This window comes from Abramis brama (genome assembly GCF_963993115.1).
Source record: "Abramis brama genome assembly, chromosome: 12".
Taxonomy (NCBI): Eukaryota; Metazoa; Chordata; class Actinopteri; order Cypriniformes; family Leuciscidae; genus Abramis; species Abramis brama.
The window spans coordinates 21,848,254-21,872,024 of record NC_139974.1 but is presented as its reverse complement, the minus strand read 5'-3'; the positions used below and the strand labels follow the sequence as shown (position 1 = coordinate 21,872,024).

The window sequence follows — 23,771 nt, the reverse complement described above, 5'->3', positions numbered from 1 at the left end:
ATACATGTAACATATGCAACAGTTTGAAGGATAAAAAAAATACATTCTCAAGCAACCTGCCATTTGGGTCATGACATTTCAATAAAGCAACTAAGCTGTATATGGGGGAAGGAAGCTCATGCCAGTTTAGGCCAAATACATAATTGTATTACTACTTGTTAGAGTTCTGAATTGATGTATCAGTTTCCAGATAATTCATTTTTAATATATAATATTACTGATAATGTCCTCTGAGCAGACTAACCTTTGGCAGAATTCTGATTGAAGACTGGCCTTTAGTCAAAACAATAATATGTAGATTTACATATTACATTAGTCTTAAATGGCCGCTGCAGAATTATTGTACAACATAAAATAAAAATAAAAATAAAATTAAAAATAAAATTAAAAGAATTACCATTTTTTTAAAGGTGATTTTCACAGTCATTTACTTTGGAACTGTACTAATAAGCAAATGTTACCTGGATTTAAAACTGCTGTAATATTCAACATCTTCACACAGATGATTGTTTATGTTCAAACCAAACAAACATATATATATATATATATATATATATATATATATATATATATATATATATATATATATATATATATAATATAATGTTTAAAGAAAGAAAAAACTGATTAGTTAAATGCTCATCTAATATTAACAATTTAATGTTTTATATTTAATATTTTAGAATTTTTTAGAAAAACTTCACTTACCAATAATGAGCAGCCCTACAGTAAGATGGTTTTCATTTCTGCGTTTATCATGTTTCTCTTGGACAGAACAGGTGTGTATCAGGGCATCTTCAGACAGTCTGTGTGTGGCATTCAGCCTCTTGAACAGTTCGACTGTACCATCTTCACCACACTGAGGGGGAGGACAGAATCAAAACAGATTGGTTTATTTGCTCAGAGCTCCACCTCCACAAGTAAAATGAAACTTAACCCTTCCAATCCGAGTACACATCAAAATGTGCTATATTTTGAGTTTATTGCCAACAAGAGTTCAACCCTTGACATTACACAAAAAAAAAAATATTCAGTGGTTTTGTAAATATGACAATAAATAACTAGGCTAATAAATGCCTAAATAAATCAAACAGTCAATTTTGTCTAACATTTCCAGCTAATAATTAAGGTTTTATTTTTTTATAAAAGGAAATTAGTATTTGACTAACAAAGTAGGCTATACGAACTCTTTTCTAATTATGTCAGCACACATATGCTAGCTATTGTCAGTTAGCTGCTATATTTAGTGAATTCAAATAAGTTAAACAAAATTAAATATTGTTTTTTAAATTGGCTTATTTAAACTTTTCAGTTACCTTAGCTTGTTGGGTCTTCTCAATTTTATTTGTCTTTGTACCAATAGGTATTCAGTTCTAGTTGTATTTTATTATTTTTATTTATTTAATCAATTTATAAGGAAAAATGGAGTACATCATATTTTAGAGTATTTTTTATGTATTTTAATGCTTAGGAGTTTATGGCTATTGGATATTTCATATGCTTTGTTATTATATAAATCTAGTTTTATACATTGAAGAAAAAAAAGTTTTATACATTGTTATTATTCAGGAATGACAATGTTTCCAGTGATGAGAAAAAAAAAAAAAACATTCTAGGGGAAGCTCTTCCTGTAGGTTAGCATAATTTTATTTTTATTTTTTTAATGTTTGCTTGTACAAACAAACAAAATAAATGCATATATTAATGCATGTATTTTAAATTGATATCCATGTTTTCACCTAGGTTGTAACACCAACACTATTTGTACTGAATATTCATGTATAGGCCTACCGTTTTGGTATAAGCTGTATATTTCAAAGCAACAGCAATTTTTTACTTACTGTTGTAAAAAAAAAAAAAAAAAAAAAAAAAAAAAATAACAACAACAACAACAACAACAACAAAAAACTGTTAGGCTACAACTATCACTAATATTTTTAAAACACTCATTTAGGAGTGCTGATTCATGGCTACTAGTTTAATAGCCATAGTTATGAATTCTTGCATGATTATACAATATTGCACAAAGACTGTAGCAGCTCATAAGGCAATAACAAAACATAATGTAATAACGGCATAATGTAATAGGTATTAGATTATTTATGTAATAATTTTTGCCAAAATGTAATAAAATCTTGTGCTCATAATGTAATAATGATTGTCCAATGCAATAATTTTTCACATAATGTAAAAGGTTATTGTATGAGAAATGTATTACATTATGAACACACTGTAGCAAAGTATCATAAGGTAATACCAGCACATAAGTGAAACGACCTTTACAATAATTATCTTTCAATGTAATAAATTTGAGCACAAAATGTAATTATGTTAAATAAGTTGTGACATTAAAAGTAAAGTAGGCTAATTAAGCTACATTATGAACACAACAGTTTAATTAAAATTTTGTGATCATGAAATGCTCCAGTATTTTGAGTCATTTTATTCCAGAAATACATTTTAAGATTTATGTACTAAATTAAAAGTGTCATAGTTAAGTCTGAAGTTATTTTTTTCAGTGGCATTGCATAGGTTGTAAACTGTTTGAAGGGGGTTGTTTAGAGTATTTATAACCACTGTACACAATTGTAAGTTGAACTGTATTTTTCAACATACCCTCTGATGTACATGCAGACTTTGTTTTGCTGTAACTTGGATTATCTCACTTATACAGTAGTAATTCGCCAGCATTAACAATTTAAAGCTGTAATGTTTTGCAGCGCAATATTTGACCAGATATTGTTTTCTTACATTGCACTCAGTGCTGCTATTGGCTGAAGCAGATAACGGGATATATGACACACACACAGACACACACGTAATAAAATGTCTCATAAAAAAAAAAATTGTTATTATGAGCTCAAGATTGTATTACGTTTTGAGAAAATTATGAATATACGAACAAGTAAACACTTTGTACGCAAGCGAAATCAAGCTATCTGTCCTTATATTACAAGTGAATTTTGCGCCATCTAGTGTTTTTAATGACAGTTATAATTTTCTGTTCTCACACTAAATGTTGCCCAGATTAGAGATATTTGTGACCTCATTTTTATGAGATTTGAAGACGCTGCATCTACCAAATCATCTTTGCCAGATGGACTGTAGCCTACATTCTGACTAAACTGGAGCGCCAGATAGGCCTTTACCTACTCACAAAGAGCCGTTTATTGCATTATCCTCCACTAGATGTCGGCGCAGTATATTACATGAAATCAAACAATATATTTAAACGTTTCAATTGGAAAGAAGTGCTTGATGGACTGAAACCTGTTGGGATTGAGAATCTCATGAACTCAAAAACTACGAATTATTGGGATGATGGATGAGTCCGAATCAGTTGTTGCGAAAGGAATATTTTCGTTAGTGTGATGATAACAAATATGATTCTGCAATTCTGCACTAAATGTATTGTCTGTGAGCTTTCGTGTGTGGGGCAGAACGACATATGGGGCGAGGATTTCACATATGGGGGCGGGGCTGTGGACGTGGGGGAGGACTTCTGACTTCAGAAATATAGATTCATCTTCTCTGCAATTGACTGCAATAGACTTGTGGAACTTCCATGATGGCACCTACCGAGGAGATATCTATGGCGGGACTGAGTGAGGGAGATTGGGGGTGGAGGTCAAGTAGGATATTGCATAGGACTATTTCGTGTAAAAACAAGTGTCTTTGTCCAAAATGTCTAACCGCAAAACAATGGTTTGTAGCATCACATGGCCCAAATTAAATATTTTGCTAGTTATTATCATTTCTATCATTCTAAATAGGATAAAACTGCAAAGAGGCTAGGCTATATAAAACGAATGGTTCCAACTAATCTGACTGAATGACAGCAGTGTACATCATGTGGTGATAGCAATGTTTGAAATGCATAATTATAGTATTCTGTTTCAAATACTGTTTGAAAATAGTATTTAGTATGACTTGCAAAAGTTTTCTCTCAAAATTTGAATAAAAAGGTCAAATGATCATATTTATTAGAGATGATAGCCAGAATTAAACATAAAGTGGTAACAACAGTGTAGCCTACAGTTTAAAAATGCATATCATTGCATAGGCTACGTACTGTTTTACATACTACTTTAATAGTATGCTGTTTTCAGTACATAGTTTACTGCTCAGTATGCAGTAAGCATCATGCCATTGTGAACACAGCCTGTGTCCTTGTTTGAGCATGCGTGCATGGTGACAAACCCACGAGACTCCACCTTCCAGTAACAAGAGATGGTTTATCATGAGCTGCAGTGGCGACAGACTCACAGAAATCAGCCGATGTTTTCACAAAGCCAGTGCATCTGGCGTGAAAGTGTTTTAAACCGCGCAGAAGGATTAGAATAAAAGATCCACTCGTGGGAGGACACGAGAGAGAGAGGACAGCGTTCAGTTTGCGTGTGGGAAGCAAAACGGTGCATGTGATGATAAATACATGGAAGCTTTTGCGTCGAATTCAAACGGGCGCGTTCGTTGTGCATTGTTGATTTAGTAATAGTGCTGTTAGGTTATACATATGCCGTAATAAATAATGTGGGCTGGTTTGTCAGCTTAATATCCTCGTTTCATGTTTAGAAATTAATCTTAGCTATTTTTTTTCCCCCAAATCTTTATAATTTGCTAATGAGATAAAGATAATGGCTTCTTGACGAGCCGAGGACTAAGCGACCGACCCGGAGTGCCAAATGCAAGTCTGATAGACAAGAGGGCAAACTGGAATTGGAGATGGAACACAAGAATTTGACAACCTACTTTTGGAGGCCTCGAGCATATTAACCTCTTTTTGAACTATCTTCTCTAGCACCACGGACAGCGACCATGAACAGATTACGCAGAAAAGCGTGCGTGGCTCTTTTATTGTTCACTCTGTTCATTTTTGGTACTATGATGGGCCTACGAACCCTCAAACCCACTGATGGTTTTTCGGATCTTGCTCCAGGAATGGAGTTGGTGCCTTTGGTTGGAGAGCGAATAGACCAGAGACGCAATAATGTAGTTGAATCAGCAGGTCAAAATGGTGGTGGGGGGAGTGACACTAAGATAGTGTTCTCCAACTCTGGCCCTGACCACAGCATATTCTATGACATTCACATCTTCTATTATTTATGGTATGGCTCGCCACAGATGGATGCTAGTTATATACATTGGGACCATGTACTGGTACCACACTGGGACCCCAAAATAGCTGCCAGTCACCCGAAAGGACGACACAATCCTCCAGACGACATTGCGTCCAGTTATTACCCTGAACTGGGACCCTACAGCTCCAGAGATCCAGATGTCATTGAATCTCACATGGCGCAAATTGAAGCTGCGGCCACAGGTTTTACAGCCAAGATACAATTTGCTCATTTATATTTAGCATTTATAATATTTGTTTTTCTTTGACTATTATAGTGCAATGTGGATGGTTGTTTGTCTTTAAAAGACTAAAATAGACGTAATGTTGCTTGTAGAGCAATGCATTTCCACTTTTGATGCCAGGTGTGGTGGTCCTGTCCTGGTACCCGCCTGACGTGGCAGATGAACATGGCAAACCCTCAGAGGATCTAGTGCCAGCTGTAATGGACGCTGCCCATAGACACAGTATCAAGGTAACTGGTGAGAGATCCATAAAATGTACCTGCTTACACAAACACTGTTTATGAATTTTCATTCTGATGCATTTTTTAAACACTGTACAGCTTGTATCCTTAACCCTTGTGCTGCATTATATATTTTACAACGTTGAGTGCATTAAGGGACAAAAATGTCCACTCTAAACACTGCCATAAAACAATTATATATTATTATTTTTTTCCACTTTCACTGAGTTAAATCTTTTAACCAGCATCAGTCCTCATCATAACTACCAAATATGTATTTCATTTCAGGATTTTAACCCTTTAAATTCCAGTTTTGGTGACGATACCATCAATTACTATAAGAGGAAAAAACACAAAAATGTAATTATTTTCCATACACTAAATGCAAAGAGAAAACTTCGGCTTTGGATTATCACAGTCTTGAATATGTCAAAGATTAGCGGCAAAATTATTTCTGGTGCATTTAAAGATTTTGTGTTATGTCAGATTTAAAAAAGAAATCACACTTAGCGCGTTAAGGACCAAAAATGGTCACATATTAAACACTGCCTAAAATATTAGATATTATTATTATTTTCCACTTTTACTAAGTTAAATCTTTTAACCAGCATCAGTCCTCATCATAACTACCAAATATTTATTTAATTTCAGGATTTTAACCCTTTAAATTCCATTTTTTGTGATGATACCATCAATTTGTACAAGAGGAAAAAAACACAAAAATGTAATTATTTTCCATACACTAAATGCAAAGAGAAAACTTTAGCTTTGGATTATCACAGTCTTGAATATGTCAAAGATTAGTGGCAACATTATTTCTGGTGCATTTAAAGATTTTGTGTTATGTCAGATTTAAAAAAGAAATCACACTTAGCGCGTTAAGGACCAAAAATGGTCACATATTAAACACTGCCTAAAATATTATATATTATTATTATTTTCCACTTTTACTGAGTTAAATCTTTTAACCAGCATCAGTCCTCATCATAACTACCAAATATTTATTTAATTTCAGGATTTTAACCCTTTAAATTCCAGTTTTGGTGACGATACCATCAATTTGTATAAGAGGAAAAAACACATAAATATAATTATTTTCCATATACTAAATGCAAAGTGAAAACCTTGGCTATGGATTATCACAGTCTTGAATATGTCAATGATTAGCAGCAACATTACATTTGGTGCATTTTTATTTTTTGTGCTATGTCAGATTTAAAAAAAAAATCACACATAGCGCGTTAAGGACAAATTTGATCCTATTTAAACCCATTAAAATATCAATTTTTGAACCCATTGTCATAATATCATAAAATCATAATTTCTATTCAAATACCCTGTCATTACCAAGCCTTGGGGTAAAATATTTACTTTTTACTGTTTTCCACCAGTTGGTACCATTTTTCATATAATTGACATACTGCAAACATCTGCAGTATTGCAAACATTTTCCTGATTTCTACTAGGTGACTATAACCTGTGCCTGTCTCCCTATACATCAAAATTTGCTCTAGAAACAAAGCAAAACTACAAGATCACCATGAACATGAATTTTTATTTTTCTAAATTCTATAAACAAACAATACGAAATTGGCTCGTATGCGAGCGCCTGGTGGTCGGGCCTCCCCCCATGGGGTCCGGCCGGGCTCAGCACCGTGGACCCACCCTCCCGTGGACCCACCACCTGCAGGAGTAAGGGGCCGGTGTTTTTCTGGAACCACACTCCTTGAGAGAGGATGGACTCTTCACCACTCTGGAGTTGCCTATGGTGAGAGGCGGCGGGCTGGTGTGGGTTTGTTTATAGCCCCCCAGCTCAGCCGCCATGTGTTGGAGTTCACTCCGGTGAACGAGAGGGTCGCTTCCCTGCGCCTTCGGGTAGGGGATATGTCTCTCACTGTCGTGTGTGCCTATGGGCTAAATGGAAGTGTAGAGTACCCAGCCTTCTTGGAGTCTCTGGGAGGGGTGCTGGAAAGTGCTCCAACTGGTGACTCCGTCGTTCTACTGGGGGACTTCAATGCCCACGTGGGCAGCGACAGTGACACCTGGAGGGGTGTGATTGGGAGGAACGGCCCCCCTGATCTGAACCCGAGAGGTGTTCTGTTATTGGACTTCTGTGCTAGTTACAGCTTGTCCATAACGAACACCATGTTCAAGCATAAGGGTGTCCATCAGTGCACATGGCACCAGGACACCCTAGGCCGGAGGTCGATGATCGACTTTGTGGTCGTTTTATCTGACCTCCGGCCGTATGTCTTGGACACTCGGGTGAAGAGAGGGGCGGAGCAGTCAACTGATCACCACCTGGTGGTGAGTTGGATCCGATGGCGGGGGAGGAAGCTGGACAGACTCGGCAGACCCAAACGTACTGTGAGGGTCTGTTGGGAATGTTTGGCCGAATCCCCTGTCAGAGAGATCTTCAACTTCCACCTCCGGCAGAGCTTCGACCGGATCCCGAGGGAGTCTGGAGATATTGAGTCTGAGTGGACCATGTTCTCCACCTTCAAACCGTCTGGCGCAAGAGGGAGGACGGCCTGGCCTGGGAACGCCTCGGTGTCCCACCGGAAGAGCTAGAGAAAGTGTCCAGGGAGAAGGAAGTCTGGGCATCCCTGCTTAGACTGCTGCCCCCACGACCCGGCCCCCGGATAAGTGGAAGAAGATGGATGGATGGATGGATATTATGATTTTTGTCACTCGCCTAAACACCATGTATTATATTTAGGCCCTACACACACACACACTTTTGTCAGCGCAGACACACATTGCTCTCAGACATCCACACATACTCAGAAACATCATTTTTAGATCATTGAGCCATTAAAATGCTTCATAACACAGTCAATAGTGCCCCTAGTGGAAACCAGGAAAATAACGTGCATTTCCCCCCATAGGGAATACCTATGTAGTGACGTCATCTGGTGAAATACACTATATAATGCAAATATAATGCTTTTGCCTCAAAATGAAAGGTTGTTTCAACATAAGTCATGATTCATGAATTAATGACGGCCCCGGCTTTAAATTACGTTTTAATGGGTTTCAGTGGGCCATTTTTGGTCATTATGGTGCTAGATTTAGACTGCGATGGTTGCTATTTGATCTACACAGTGTGTGTTATACATATTATGCAACATGGGATCAAATTTTTTAAATTTATCCAAAAAGTCACAATTTTGCCAAATTACATACCATTTGCATTAAAACAGCCAAAATGGTCAAAGAAATTAAATGGAAATTGACCAAAAATGTCCCTAATGCAGCACAAGGGTTAAAGGGACAACTTTGTACCTTATCTTCCCTTAAAAATTTGCAAATTAGTACCTTAGAGCATGTGTTCCTAAACATTTTTGTTAGCTGCCTTGAACTCCTTAAATGTATTTTTTTTTTACAGATTTCATGTATTATTTATATAATTTAACAACACATCTGCATGTTCACGGTTCTCTGATGTCAGTTAATAATCGCATGCAAGTAAACAGACAAAAGTAATCTTTTTATTTTGAATGTTTTTATTTTAGACTTGGCAAAATATGGTGATATGACCTGTCATTTCATATGAAAATTTGTCATATTGATACTGCTGAGCCATCCAGGCAAAGAGTAGGCCTACTGTTAATGAAAATAGTTACTTTAAAGGGCATTCAAACTTGGGTTCACTCTCTACTAGAACCTGTCTCACTCTTGTTCTTTCTCCAGAGTGAATAAATAAATAACTCCGACTGGCGCCATATGCCCGTGACTCAACATTTACTGAACAGCATTCAACTCTCAAGGTGCCACATACAAAAGGGTCCGTGCTACAACATGAGTTAGATAACAGTCACATTCTTACATCCTTCCTTTTTTTTCACAAGTATGACCTTGAATATTTATCTCTATATATGAACACTTGATGACCAGTGTGTCAGATGTACCTTCTGTTCCTCCTGTCCAGTTCAACCGTGTATGAATGTTTGTTGACAGGTTCCAGGACTGTTTTTTTGCTGCCAAACCTTTTGTGACTATGTTGGTTGTACTCTCACTTGATCACCAGGTTTCAGAATGTTCATGTCTTTTGCGTGTCTGTTGTAGTAAGTTTCCTGTTGTCTTTGATTTATTCTCAGTCCTTGTCTTGTGTCTACCACTTTTGGTGTCAACAGATTGGTGTGTATTGGGAGGAGTGTGTGTGTCCTCTGGCTTAACAGTCTCTGTGCAGGGCTTGCATTCTGCCCCTGCAACAGAGTGTTTCTATGATCTAAGATTGCCAGGTATGGATCCCATCCTGACATCTTGGCTCTCTGCATCAGGCGCTTTGCTGTCTTGACAGCAGACTTTGCCTTCCCATTACTTTGCGGGTGGGTAGGTGATGATGTTTTATGCTGAACCTCACAACGTTTACTGAACTGTTGGAGTTCTGTCAGGTATGCCTTGCCTGGCAAAATGGGCTTTCAGCTTGTTAATCACCTTGGAAGACTTTGTGTCTGACAAGTAATCAACCTCCCAGAAATTTGAGAAATAATCCACAGTGATCAAATAGTCACGATTGTTTAATACAAACAGATCTGTGCCCACCTAAGACCACGGTCGTTCAGGTAGTCCATGTGGGCGGAGTGGTTCTTTCTGTTGTTTAATTTCCAGCGATCAACACGGATCACACTTCTCAATGTATCTCTTTATCTGCACATTCATACCTGGTCAATATAGGCTTTCCCTTGCTCTCCTCAAACATCTTTTTATACCAATGTGTGCAGAGTGAACTGGGTGTAACGTCACTTTTGAGTGCATCTGGTATCACAGATCTTTCACCTTTGAACACAATCCTGCACAGTTAGTTCATCCTGGATTGAGTAGTAGTGAACTATTTTGCTTGGTATGTTTCTTTTGTTTGTTGGCCATCCTTCTCTGTTTGTCTTTATCAGTGTCTGAAGTGTGCCATTTTTTTCTGTCTCACCTCTAATTACTTTTATTCTCTTATCAGAAATTGGGAGGTATTGAATCATGTTCACACTCTCTATCTCTGTTTTCACTGATACTGAACGCACGGCTACCAAAATCTACAGGTTCTCCACCCTGCAACAATGCTGCACTAAGGCCTGTCTCAGATGCATCACATTGTAGAAATAACTATTTTGATCATGGTCCTTCTTTGCCATTTTTCATTGTTTCTCCTTCCCCTGCTATCAGCACATCGTCTGCGATTGTGTACGCCCTGAGGTCCTTCTAACGCCTGGGTCAGCATTCTCTGGAAAACCTCAGGTGCTGGGCTTATTTCTATCGGCATTCTCAACCACCTGTATCTTCCATAAGGCGTTGCAAACGTGGTGAGATATCTTGAAGGGAACATGGCCGAAAATGTTTTTACATCACAGACTTTGACAGCTCAGGCAAGATGTCCTTGATTGTGGGCAGAGGGAAGTGACTCCTTTTTAAAGCTTTGTTCAATGGTCAGGGGTCTATGCAGATACTCAACTTGCCGCTGGGTTTCTTTGCAACAACAAGACTGCTTATTCAGTCGGTGCTTTGTTCTACAGGTACGATTATACCTCATTCTTGGAGATTGTTCAGCTCAGTTCTCCTCCAGATGTCCCCGCGACTGGTACTCTCCGCTTAGGGAGTTTCACTGGCTCCACCCCAAGTTCAATCTCTATCTTGTAGCGGCCTGGAAGACAACAATCACCTGTGAAAACATCTGTCAAGACAAGTCAAGTCACCTTCATTTATATAGTGCTTTGAACAATACAGATTGTTTCAAAGCAGCTTTACAGTGATAATAGGATATTAATGGAACAGAGATTGTTTTGGTTGTACAGCCGCTCTTGAAAAAAGTTATTGTCCAGCTAAAGTACGTTTTTTGATTGATTCACTTGTAAAAATCATTAGTTATTAATTTAGGAGCCGATTACACGACACCGTGAATCGCTTACACAACACCGTGAATCTTACATGACATCTGTGAACTCACTCGTTATCTGTTCTATTGTCCGACTGTATCATCTCTGTCTATCTTTGTCACATTATCCACCTCCAGGATATTCTCAGACTGTACTTTAACTAGTTTCATGCCCTGGACTGCTTTGCTTCCCTGTAACAGAACTGCAGAGTGTGCATCAATGACCATAAACTCCAGTCTGTACAGCTTTTTGTTAGGTGGATTTCTTAATTTCAACTGGCAATTGCCTACTGGTTTCAGTGTACTTTTGTTGTACATCACAAGTACCTGGTCTGTTTTCTCTACTTGAACGTCTGGATTTACCAGATTTATGGGTATGATGGGTTTCTCAGTTGTGATGCTCCAAATGTCCTCATACAACTCACTCTCTGTTTCCGTAACATTATTCACACATTTTCCATGCGCTCATTTCAACTTGCGCTGAGCAGCGAAATTATTGACTTTTCCACATTTCCTACATGTTTTTCCATAAGCTGAACATTTTCGTTTAATCTTTTTTGTCAGTCTTTCCACAGAATTTGCTAGTAACGACAACTTTTCATACGTCATCCTTCACTGTTTTATGTGTCTGTCTGTGAATTCATCTGCAAAGCATGAATTTCCTCTACTGAATCTTCCCTCTATTGTTTTGCTGTTCTCTCTGCACAATCCCAGCAAATTTGGACACATTTCTGCAGTGTCAAATTTTCCTCTCTCAGCAACCTCTCTCTCAGGCTTGGACTATTTGTGCCACGCACAATCCTGTCGTGGATTAGAGAGTCTTTAATATCACTAAAACTACATGTGCTAGCGATTTTCATTTTCAGTTTGGTAACATATTTGTCAAATCTTTCATCAGTCTTAGCGATTTCGAAAATCTTCTATTAATCAAAAGCTTCTATTAATAGCTGTACAGTCCTGCCCTCTGTTGATGAGCCTAGTAAAGTTCACATAACTCTCTACCGGTTTCTCTTACCAGATAGAAGAAAGGTTTCTGCTTTGTTCCTTCCGACGCCTCCGTCAGAGTCAGATCAAGAGACAGCTGAAATTCATCTTTCCACGCCTTCCATGTCTTTGCCAGATTGTTCGATTCCAGCATCAATGTCGGAGGTGTTTTTAATTCGATTGTGCCGTCCATCCTATTCGGTTCAACAGGGCACGCTTCTTTGCTAGCACGATTTCTTGCTGCGGCAAACTCCACAACTGCGCGGTTAGGCACTAAAATAAAACATTTGTCAGCAACAACAAAAAATCTCGCCACTGCCACCATGTTTCACTCTTGTTCTTTCTGAATAAATAAATAACCTGTGACTCTACATTTACTGAACAGCATTCAACTCTCAGGGTGCCACATACAAAAGGGTCTATGCTACAACACGAGTCAGATAACAATCACATTGTCACAGAACCAAGTAACACTACAAGTTACAATACAAGTATTTGTCTTAAATTCTTCAATTTCAAACGTTTGAACCCTCAAGCTTTTACCATGTCAGATCCTCAAGCTTTTAATTTGGTGGAACATTAGTCAAATTCTGTAAACTTCGGTCCACAAAATTGTTGGAAATTATGCAAATGTGAATGTAAAGAAAGTGAACTATATAACCAGCAGCCTCTGATTAATTGTGATTTGATGCTATTTGAGTTCGACTTTGATTAATTGCACAGCTTTGTTTGTTTCTTTTAATGTTACATTCTATTTAATTATTAGCTTTTCATCAACTCAAAACCCCCTTACAGTTCCCTCATGAACCCCGGTTTGGGAAACCCTGACTTAGGGTAGTACCCTTAAAGTATTACTAGTAACCTTTTATGTACCTTTAGGTGCAAAGTTTGAAAGTTCTGCACCAGTAACGAGTACAAGTGTTTTTCTAAGGGAAGGTATATAATTATTTTGTTATGTCAATTCAGCAGCCATTACCTAATACCTCAAGTCTGTGCATGTTATTCCAAAGAAAAAAATGCTAAATGAAATGTTGCTCCTCATCTGAAAGTACTTTCTTTTTTGACTTGCGTTGTCTAGGCTAGAAATCATGCTATCCTCTAGTTATGTTGGCATTCTCTAAAGGAATAGAGGGTAATTGTAATCCACTGGCTTTCTAAAATCTTGCCAATAGATAACGCAGTAATGTTATAAGTTAAGGCAATAATAGCAAATAACAATAGATTTGAAAAATGATTCACCGAAAATAAGTGTTATCATTGCAATATGTGACTCTGAAGGGTGAACATGACTTTCCCCTATATTAGAAGTCCATTTAAAAGCTCAGCAAGAGCTATGAGCTACTAAAAATAGTTGGTAGGCACTTAAAAGCTTTTCAATTTTGTTGCAACAACTGAGTTGTTCATGCTTTTGTGGATGATGTCATAATTTCTTGAGCTTGCTAGTGGTTGCATAAGTCTCTGTCTTTACTGCCTACAGCTGTGTTCACCATCTATTTCTGATGAGCTGTTGCTGAGCCTTTTTGTCAGTCATGTTTTGTAATCCCCTGGTGTGAAGAGAAGCAAGTCTGTAACACCATGCCTCTGATTGTAGTCATGTTGGTGTCCTTCTTGCTTGGTGATTTTGAAGGTAATTCTGTCCCAGTGTGGTCAGTGTATGAGTTGTGTTTTCCCCTGTGGCATGGAATTGTTGAATTTTAGCTGTAATATTGGGGATTTGAGTTTTTAAAACAGCTTCTTCTGTATGTCTTTTATCTGTACAGTAATGTGCAAGACATCAAGCTGTTTCTCTAAGACCTTTAATCTGCACCTGCTCAACAGTTCTGTTATGGGTAAACAAAGCGTAGCGTTCTGTGGTGCAGATGACATTTTAATTCTTGAAATACACAAGGGGCTGTATTGCAAGGCAATTGCAAAATCTTTGAACAAAATCTTTGAATTTGTTTGCAAACAGAATGCAGTAGAGTCATTTGTACTCATTCATAATTGCTCCCAGTGGCTATAGAGCAGTGGGGTGAAATGAAGCGCATCTCTTCACTGCATGTGCTTTGTTTCCCATCAGAATTGACAATGCTGGAGTCTGGGCTTTATGTCTGATCACAATCCTCACCACCACACTGATGTCTGAGCTCTTCTACGGTCTGTGGTGCCATCCTATTGGCGAGGTCCTTTCTTTAAAAAATGCAATAATTCGATTTTCCATTTGTTGATAATGTGAATTAACAGATAAAAGAGTTTTTATGACAGATTAACACTGTTTACATGCTCTTTCAAAATTAATTTGAGCTCGACTTGCGGCTGCACATCAGTGCTGGACCATTCTGGACATTTAAACTCTTTCACTGTCAAAAGCTATCTTATGAAGCAGTTTTTCACAAAGACTCACGATTTGAGCTAGATTGGATAAAATATGTAATTTGTAGTTATCTTGAGCCAACACTCATTTCAGTTCTGTAATATTTATTGGCTTAGTTGAATAAGTTTGAGGCCAAATTCAAATTCTGAATTAAGGACTGAGATAACAAAACTGTCCCAAGAAGTTCCAATAGGAGCATCCGAAAAACCCCAAAGTACATCTAAAGTGGGCAGCTCTGTAGCTCTAGCCAGCATAGCTCTAGTCTTGGGCCTGGATTTACTAAACAGGGCAAATAAGCGTGAGACCGCAATCCCGTAAAATCGCAAAATGAGGATTTATTTAAATACTCTTAAATTTTGTGTCTGAAAGGTTAACTCATACAAATGCATATGCAATTAGTTCAGCCACAAAATAGGTTCAGTGTCCACGCCTTTTCTTCACTAATTTTTCACTGCTTGTAAATCCTGACATTCATTTTTTAATGCCAAAAGAGGGTTTACAATGGCCCAAGCAGTTAGTAAATCTGGCCTTTGGTTTTTGGGCAGAATGAATGGCTTTTGTTTCATTCTATTGTGTTTATTCATATCAGTGTAATTTCACACTTTTCCATGGCTGCTGACATTAACTGTGTGAAGCAGTTAGGTTAGTTGGGGTACAAACATTTTTATTCTGCAATTAATCTTTTGATTCATCTTCTGCAATTTTGTACATTTGTACTTTTGACCTGGTAAAAATTTTTTTGACAGGTTCAGTTCAGCCTTTAAAGTCATGTGTTCGCCCAATACGTTACTTATTTTTTTTCCATCCGGAAAGTTGACACTCTGCTAATGTAGATTTCTTTCAACGCATTTCTTTTGACATTTCGTCGACATCGAACGCACATGGCACCCTTTAGCGTCAATATGACACGCACAGAGCTTTGTTCGGTTATGGGTAGGTTTAGGTCTAGTGTAGGGTTAGGGTTAGACCACTAGGAGGCGCCTTCTGGCCCATTTCTATCTGCGTCTCATATTGACGCTAAATTTTGCCATGTGCGTTCGATGTCGACGAAATGTCAAAAGCGTCAATATATGACGCCCTAGGATGAGAACGGGCTGTTTCTTTCTACGTCTCTGTCAACCAGTTCATATAGCGGCCCCTACAGGGAAACTACGATACTGCATAGAACTTAAACAAAAGTGTGGAACAGTGTAAAACTCTTAAGGGGTTACAACAGCAAAAATATTTTTTGTTTAGGTTCGAAATAAGAACGGAATGGCGTTCGCTTTAAATGAGAGTTTTTGGCTAATAATCTTTGAAAATAAAAATCAATCACTGCTGATTTTCTTTTTCAGAGACAGATGCAGTTGTAACCTAAACATATTATTTGTGTACTGTAGCTATTTATCATTTTTAACGGTCTACTGCAACAGAGCCATCAACACAGGAGTGTGGGAGCCGTGCCTTCAGTTGCGGATTGCCGCCTTTAGCTTCAGATAACGATTCTAAAATTATTTTTGAGCACCTTGGATTCAACCCACTTTATTTTCCTCATTCTTTTGAAATAAAATTAGGCCTTCATTACATATTAATAAAATGTAAGCTATATATACAATAATTGTATTATTTAATTAATGACAATTAAATTGTCAATGTCAATTAAAACAAATATCAGACTCGTATTTATGACATCAATTACTGTTTTATTTGTTCAGAAATGGAAGTATATTAAAATGTTATTTGTGTATTGTACTTTTCATATTTTTAGTATAGTACAATAAATCTACAGGCTTCCAGTAGGCTATTTTATGGAGCTGTCAATACTGGAAACTCCGATGGCATGCCTTCAGCTGACGAACACTCCATGCATATATAAAACTATATGTTATTAAACGATATATAAAATTATTTGATTTACAAGTTTTTTGCTTGTTATTTTCACTATTTAGATCAATCAATATTCAGAAACAGAACCTGTCCATGCACTTTAAATGTCGTATTTGAGTCTGTACTCTGGCCTGTGGGTTAGCTGTCAGCTTTTTGTTGTTGTTGTTTTTTTGCCTTTGACAGAAAGATTGTGTAATATAGTGCTGTCTTAAACAACCATGTTACATTGATTTTTTTTTTTTTTTTGTATTTCTGTTTGTCGTGCTGTCAAACAGTTATATATAAGGGCACAGCAGTGCTTATAAGCTGAGTGAGTGGACTGATGTCACTCTAGTGCTTATAAAACAACCGCTGTATCGTATAACCATGCTCAAGGCCATGCCTCGTTCTCTACACATTCAGGCATTGAAATGAAACAGGATTTATCAGTACTTTTTGTTTTTCTGAGTATGTTTAAACCATTCCAACCATTGTTTTTATGAAGTAATCTCATTAAAAATCTCATTAACATTTCATGTTTAAAACATTCCGTAAAGAGACCTTTCCTTGGCTGTAAGATGGCAGTGCATAAGATATTACAGCATGACACCTGATTTGCAAAATGTGTTCCATTTTTGCAAATTCACAATTCAGCTGAATTGCTCCTGTCATACAGCATGATGTTATTTGTTGTTTTAACTGGAATATAATTATAGTGTGGCATTAATTATGTAATGAATAGTGAATGAGTGAACAAATGATGGGAAATACAGTAATGCCACAGTCCTTTTTTATCCATCTTATGCATCATGGTGAGTTGTCACGAAGAATATTGACAGAGGCTTTTTTCTTTCCATCCTCTTTTTCTATATTGACAACTCTACCATTACCAGTAAAGTCATTACCATAACAATTGGTTACAGAAGAATGTTGCAACACTTCAGGTGTTGAGCACCTGTGATTTAAATTATCAGCAACCTCCTTTTCAAGACTGTTTCAGTGGAACAGTTGTACCGTAAGATGTTCTCATCCAAAGTGTGTGATGTCAAACTGTCCATGGCGGACTGAGCTGTGTCGCCAAATGCAGGTTGTCATGGAAACAGCTTATGAAGACCTTCCCGATTGGCGGTGTGGAAAAATGGTGGGTGTTTGTGCTTGGCTTTTCTCTTTCAAGGCCCTGAGGGTTTTGCAGTTCAATCAGCCATGTGCATGTTGCTGTCACTGAAGTGGAGAGGGTCTGTCTCCTTGGACTGTTCAACATGATGCCTCTGTGTCTTAAGTTACCATGTTTCTGGGACTTTAAGAAAGTCATCTGACAGCCACCTTAAAAAGGTGTTGCAGTAGCCATATTGCGCCAGAACGCCCACCACACACCAGCTAACTGGTGGAGAGGAGACAGAGTGGGTTAAACCCCTACTTGTTTTTGAAGGACATCCTGGGATTTTTAATGACCACAGAGAGTCAGGACCTCGGTTTAACGTCTTTAAAGTATAGTGTCCCCATCACTTTACTGGGGCTATAGGACCCACACAGACCACAGGGTGAGCACCCCTTACTGGCCTCACTGACACCTCTTCCAGCAGCAACCTAGTTTTCCCAGGAGGTCTCTCATCCAGGTACTGACCAGGCTCAACCCTGCTTAGCTTCAGTGGGTTTTACCTGGTTTGGCACAGACCCATTGACCCCAGAACACAATTTCAACCAAGGGGGCACCCTGGATACTCTATTTAAGGCCCTGATTGGGGAAGACAGTTATTTGGTAATAACACCAAATTTATAATAGAAAATCAATATATTGAACCACGTTCTGTTTTCTATCATGCGCTGTGTACGTTTGTGATGCCGTAAGAATGAACGCAAATGCACCAGTGTTCGATAGAATAAAGTGAGAGTATAACCAGACTAACACTGCAGGGGGGTGCCGGAAACATTCCAGCAAATGTCCCCAGTGTGAAAACCCCCGAAAAATCATTGACACATCAGCATAAAATTTGTCCTGCCGCATTTGTTTGATCAGATGACACTTGTTTTGATATTTTGCATCTAATGCATGTCATTCATTCACACATTTTTAAGTGGGACTTAATGTCTACATACTTTTTTGTTGCATTTCATTGTATCATTATCAAGATATGTATCAGTTTATTACAGGCAGATGTTGGCTGTATGTTTGAATGACACATTTAAAAGAACTGATTTTGATACTGCTAGGGATTTATTTTCTTCCTTATTTAATTAAATCCAATTCTTTACAGGTTGCATTTCACCTGCAGCCCTACAAAGGCCGGACAGACCTCAGTGTGCATGACAACATCAAATACATCATTGACAAGTAGGTTGCACCTCCTCACTATCATACCTCCATACCTCCTGCCCCTTTCCGACAGTAAAGTTCAGAGAGTTCCTGTCTGCTAACCTGAAGGTCTAGCTGGTTTGCTTTGAACTCAAGAGATGGGGATGGAATTTAATCCAGCCTGGCCAAAGGAAAAAGAGAGTGGTGTTTTAAAAATAGAGGACTTTTCTTCCATTAATCATTCATGAAACAGAACGTATAACATTACCTGATGCAATTGTGGCTAACCCTAAAGCCTGTAACAATGGCTGCAGTCTGTAAATCTATAGCACTAACAATCTACTGACCGTAACATACTGAGTATTTATTTATTTTATTTTTTTAGTGAACACGTTATAAAGTTATTTAACCATAAATTGTTCTCCTCTAGCAACAGGAATACTTTGGAAAGAGAGACATTATGTAAAACTGATCTAGGTAAAGTGTAGGTTTACATGGTCTAAGTATCATGTAATACAGACAGCTGTAATGCTGTGGAGCCATGTGTTCTGAGATGCTCACCTTAAGAACAAGGACATATAACATCCCAGCAAGCTCAAACCCTTTTTAGAACACTGTACAATGTTGTAGTTAGGTTGTTTTGTATTTATGTTTTTTTTTTTTTTTTTAAATGTTCCATGTAAAAAAAAAAAAAAAACTTAAAATAAAATTTACAAACATAACCAACACACGATGTGCAGTTTAAGTATTTTGGATTACCAAAAATGGTCATTATCATTCATGAACCCATGAATGCAAAAACATCTTTGAGAAAACTTACATTTTACTAATACATTTTTCTAAAAGAAAATGTTTTGGAAAGGATTGTGAAAATACTTATGTAAATTTAGTAGTTTTCACAACAAATGTTTGAAGCGTTTAGAAAAAACAGCATGTACATTATACATCTTTATTATATTTTGCTAAAACTTTAAGACATTAGTTGTCATTAACTAATGTGCATTAACTAACAATAACAATAAGCACGACATTTGTTACAGTATTTATTAATCTTTGTTAAAATTATTTAATAAAAATACAACTGCACGTTTAGTTCATTTTAGCTCAGGTCCATTAAATAATATTAATATTAACTTTTGATTTTAATAATGTATTTGTAAATGTTGAAAATTAAGATGAACTAAGATTAAGAAAGGCTTTAGAAGTATTTTTCATTGTTAGTTCAGGTTAACTTATGTAGTTAATGTTAACAAGATGGAACCTTATTGTAAACCCATTATTTATTAATCTTTGTTAACATTAGCTAATAAAAATACAACTACTTATTGTCAATTCATGTTAGCTCCATTAAATTAATATTCAAATCAACTTAACAAATTAACACATTTATAAGTAAATGTTTAAATTGACATTTAACTAAGGATAAAGGGATAGTTCACCCAGAAATTAAAATTATGTCATCATTTACCCCCCCCCCCCCCCCCCCCCCCCCCCCACCTTTCCAAATCTGTATGACTTTACTACTTCTGTGGAAAATAAAAGAAGATATTTTGAGAGGTGCCTCAGTGTGTTTTTTGTGTGTTTGTATTTTGTTTTTTTCATACAGTGGCAGTCAGTGGTAACCAAAAACTGTTTGGTTACAAGAATATCTTCTTTTGTGTTCCACAGAAGAAATAAATGGGTAATACTTTACAATAAGGCTCAATTCATTAACATTGGTTAATACATTAGGTAATATTAATTCATAAATATAATATTCACAGTTAATTTGTGCATTCACAATATATGAACTAATTTTAGTATATGCAACCTAATATGCTAAAAAAAACTGTAGATTAAAAGTTTTGTTTGTTATTAGTTCATGATACCTAATGCAAAATGGTAATTAGTTGAGCTTTTTTAGTGTTACCAATAAATGTAATATTTGTATGTAAAAAACATATTATTTAAATAACAAATAGAGTGTGTATATGTACTATAATATTACAACTGTGATACATGCTTAGCTCCAAAATGAGTTCATTATAAATAAACACATTGCTCCTGAAATCTTTTTATAGATATGGGAAACATGGGGCTTTCTACAGGTTTAAGTCCAGCACTGGGAAGGTCCTTCCACTCTTTTATGTGTATGACTCCTACCTTATGCCACCTGAGACCTGGGCTGAGCTGCTAACTGTCAGAGGATCTCACAGTCTCCGAGGAACTCCTTATGATGGCATCTTCATTGCCCTCATTGTGGAAGAGCGCCACAAGCAAGAAATCCAAGCTGGTGGTTTCGACGGCATGTACACCTACTTTGCTTCTAATGGCTTTTCCTTTGGATCTTCTCACCAGAACTGGAAAGCAATCAAAGCTTTCTGCGACAAGAATAACTTACTGTTTGTACCTAGTGCTGGACCTGGTTATATGGACACCGCAGTTCGGCCGTGGAACAACCACAACACACGCAACAGAGTGAATGGACGATATTACGAGACCTCTTTACAGGCGGCAATATCAGTAAGGCCTGATATCATCACAGTAACGTCATTTAATGAGTGGCATGAAGGAACTCAGATTGAGAGGGCCGTGCCTAAGAAGACTGTGGCCCGTCTGTATTTGGACTACAAACCCCATCAGCCAGACCACTACCTGGAGCTCACCAGGAAGTGGGCGGAACATTTCAGTAAGGAGAAAGAGCAGTGGCTTATGTGATTGGACCTCGTAACTTCTTACCATTGTTGAGTTTTGTGTTTAGATTTACAATAACAATAACTTTGTCAATTATGATCCTTCAATTTATGCATACAATTTTAATGGCAGCTAATTAGAAAGGACAAGCCACCTTCTCGCTCACATTTGGTTCATTGATAAACGATTAATTTTCTTGCAGGCATATGTTTCGATGTAAGTATTTACAAAAACAGTTTGCCAAAAAATGAAAATTCTGTCATCCTTCAGTTGGTGTAAGTTACCCATTGGCCATCACCAGCCATATCTTCATCATGAGGTTTGCCCCCCAGTCACGAAAGGCTTGTTTACACCTGGTCACTTCGTGTGTTTCTACTGATCGGATGGCAATACCTTTTGTTAATGTGATCTAATTTCAAAATCAAAGATCGCTGCATCAGAAAAGCAGCATCAGCACTGGTACAATAATTTAGTCTCACTACTTTTAATGAAGATGATTGTGTGTTGAGCTTCAAGATGCGACACTTTAGACTTTAGACCAGGTTTCAGTTGGTCAATGGCGCAGTCTATTTCAGTTGCCTCAAAATGGCAACGCGCCAACAATGCGCCTGAACGCACCTCGTTTTCAGACCAGCGCACATGCATTTGCTGTTTAAACAACATGGCACAGAATGTGAAAATGATAACTGTGTTGGGCTGAAACTAGCAAAAAGCACTTGCTTCGCGCCTGGCGCCGCATTGCACCACATATATATAATAGGGCCCATTGATAGTCATATCTGGCTATCATAGCCTATAATGCGCTCTCACACATTTATTTTTTTTAAATTTACATATGTGGCTTTAACATCCATTTAGACTTGTTTAAATTTAAATCTATCTCAAATGCATTTTAGAGAGCATTTACACCTGGTCTTTTCACGATCGGATAAAAAACGCATGAAGTGACCAGGTTTAAACAGTCCCTAAAATACTCCATCCTACTGCATTTCGCTGGTCTCATTTGGGAGCATTAGCTAATTTACAAGGACTAATATGTCATCTAGTATTGCTTAACAGTTTTACAGGATCATTTGCTCATCATTTCAAATCTGAATGACTTTTATTTATTTCCTGGAACTGAAAAGGAGATTGAAGAATGTTTGCTGTTTTTTGTTTTTTGCTTTTTTGTTTTTTCAATATTATAAAATTGAATGAGGACGGTCCGAAAATGTAAGTTGTCATTGGCTGAAAACCCCTCTGCATCTCTCCAATCTCATTCACATAAGCATATATTCATACATGAGGCATCATTAACAGCCTTAGACACGTGAGAAGCAAAATTCACAGATTTCAAACCTGGCTCAAAGCGTTTTTATGTGCCATATTTGTATGGGCATGAATGCAAATGAGATTTCAGAGCTGCAATTAACATAGACTTTGAACAAAATAATCTGTTCTGTACACAAAGCTAGTGCACAATTTGTATGGTATGCTTTTATAGTTTTGTCATTTTTGGAGCTCAGCAGCATCCATCTTCATTCCCTACCATTGGATGGAGAAGGAAGACAGTGTGCTATATTCCTCCTGTATTCCACAGAAGAAAAAAGAAAATCATACTGTTTGGAATTACACGATGCTGAGTGAATTTGCAGTTTTAGCTATACCTATAACATTAGGCCTTGGACTGAATTTGACTTCTTCTAGCAGCAAAAGTGTGGCCCGAGTATTTAAAGGCTGTACCTTTTATTGTGTGTTTGGATAACATTTAAAAAGGTCATTTAAAAAATTGGTGATTGTGGTTATGGTTTGTTTGGATAATGGCTGGGTTTATTACGTTCTGTAAATCCTATTAATTATGCATATTGTAATCCATGTTTAATATTAAACTGAAAGAAAAACAATTATTTTGCTATAATGCTGTATAGTACAGAATATAAAGATTTTTTTTTTTAATTATTATTTATTCTTATGCAAATTTCACATTCAAGCCAGTGTCTCAATTTAAATAAGAATGTTTTTATAAACAATTGCTAATTTTTTCATGAGGCGCAACATTACCCAATATTATTGTTTATTAAAAACTCACTAGAATTACCTTTAAATTAGCATTGATGTGCTGTGTAGATTATAGATAAACTGAGTTTCATTAAGCTGACTTTATCACTGTAGGACATAGCACAAATTTGACATTAC

General features: G+C 37.2%; 2 protein-coding genes across 2 annotated transcripts in view; one reads left to right on the top strand and one right to left on the bottom strand.

Annotated features, from left to right (window-relative positions):
• LOC311094241 (cAMP-dependent protein kinase inhibitor beta-like) overlaps nt 1-2,399 on the bottom strand; it is a 40,559-nt gene extending 38,160 nt beyond the window's left edge. The window contains exon 1 of the mRNA XM_084132049.1: nt 709-2,399. The gene's annotated coding sequence lies outside the window, so the exon portion shown is untranslated. The remainder of the gene's footprint in view (nt 1-708) is intronic.
• Nucleotides 2,400-3,977: 1,578 nt separating this feature from the next.
• maneal (mannosidase endo-alpha like) lies at nt 3,978-23,492 on the top strand. The gene is made up of 4 exons (XM_084130562.1): nt 3,978-5,320; nt 5,482-5,591; nt 18,886-18,962; nt 20,984-23,492. Exons 1-4 carry the CDS (start codon nt 4,816-4,818, stop codon nt 21,618-21,620), a joined length of 1,329 nt encoding a protein of 442 aa, XP_083986688.1. The 5' UTR covers nt 3,978-4,815; the 3' UTR covers nt 21,621-23,492.
• The last annotated feature ends 279 nt before the right edge of the window (nt 23,493-23,771 follow it).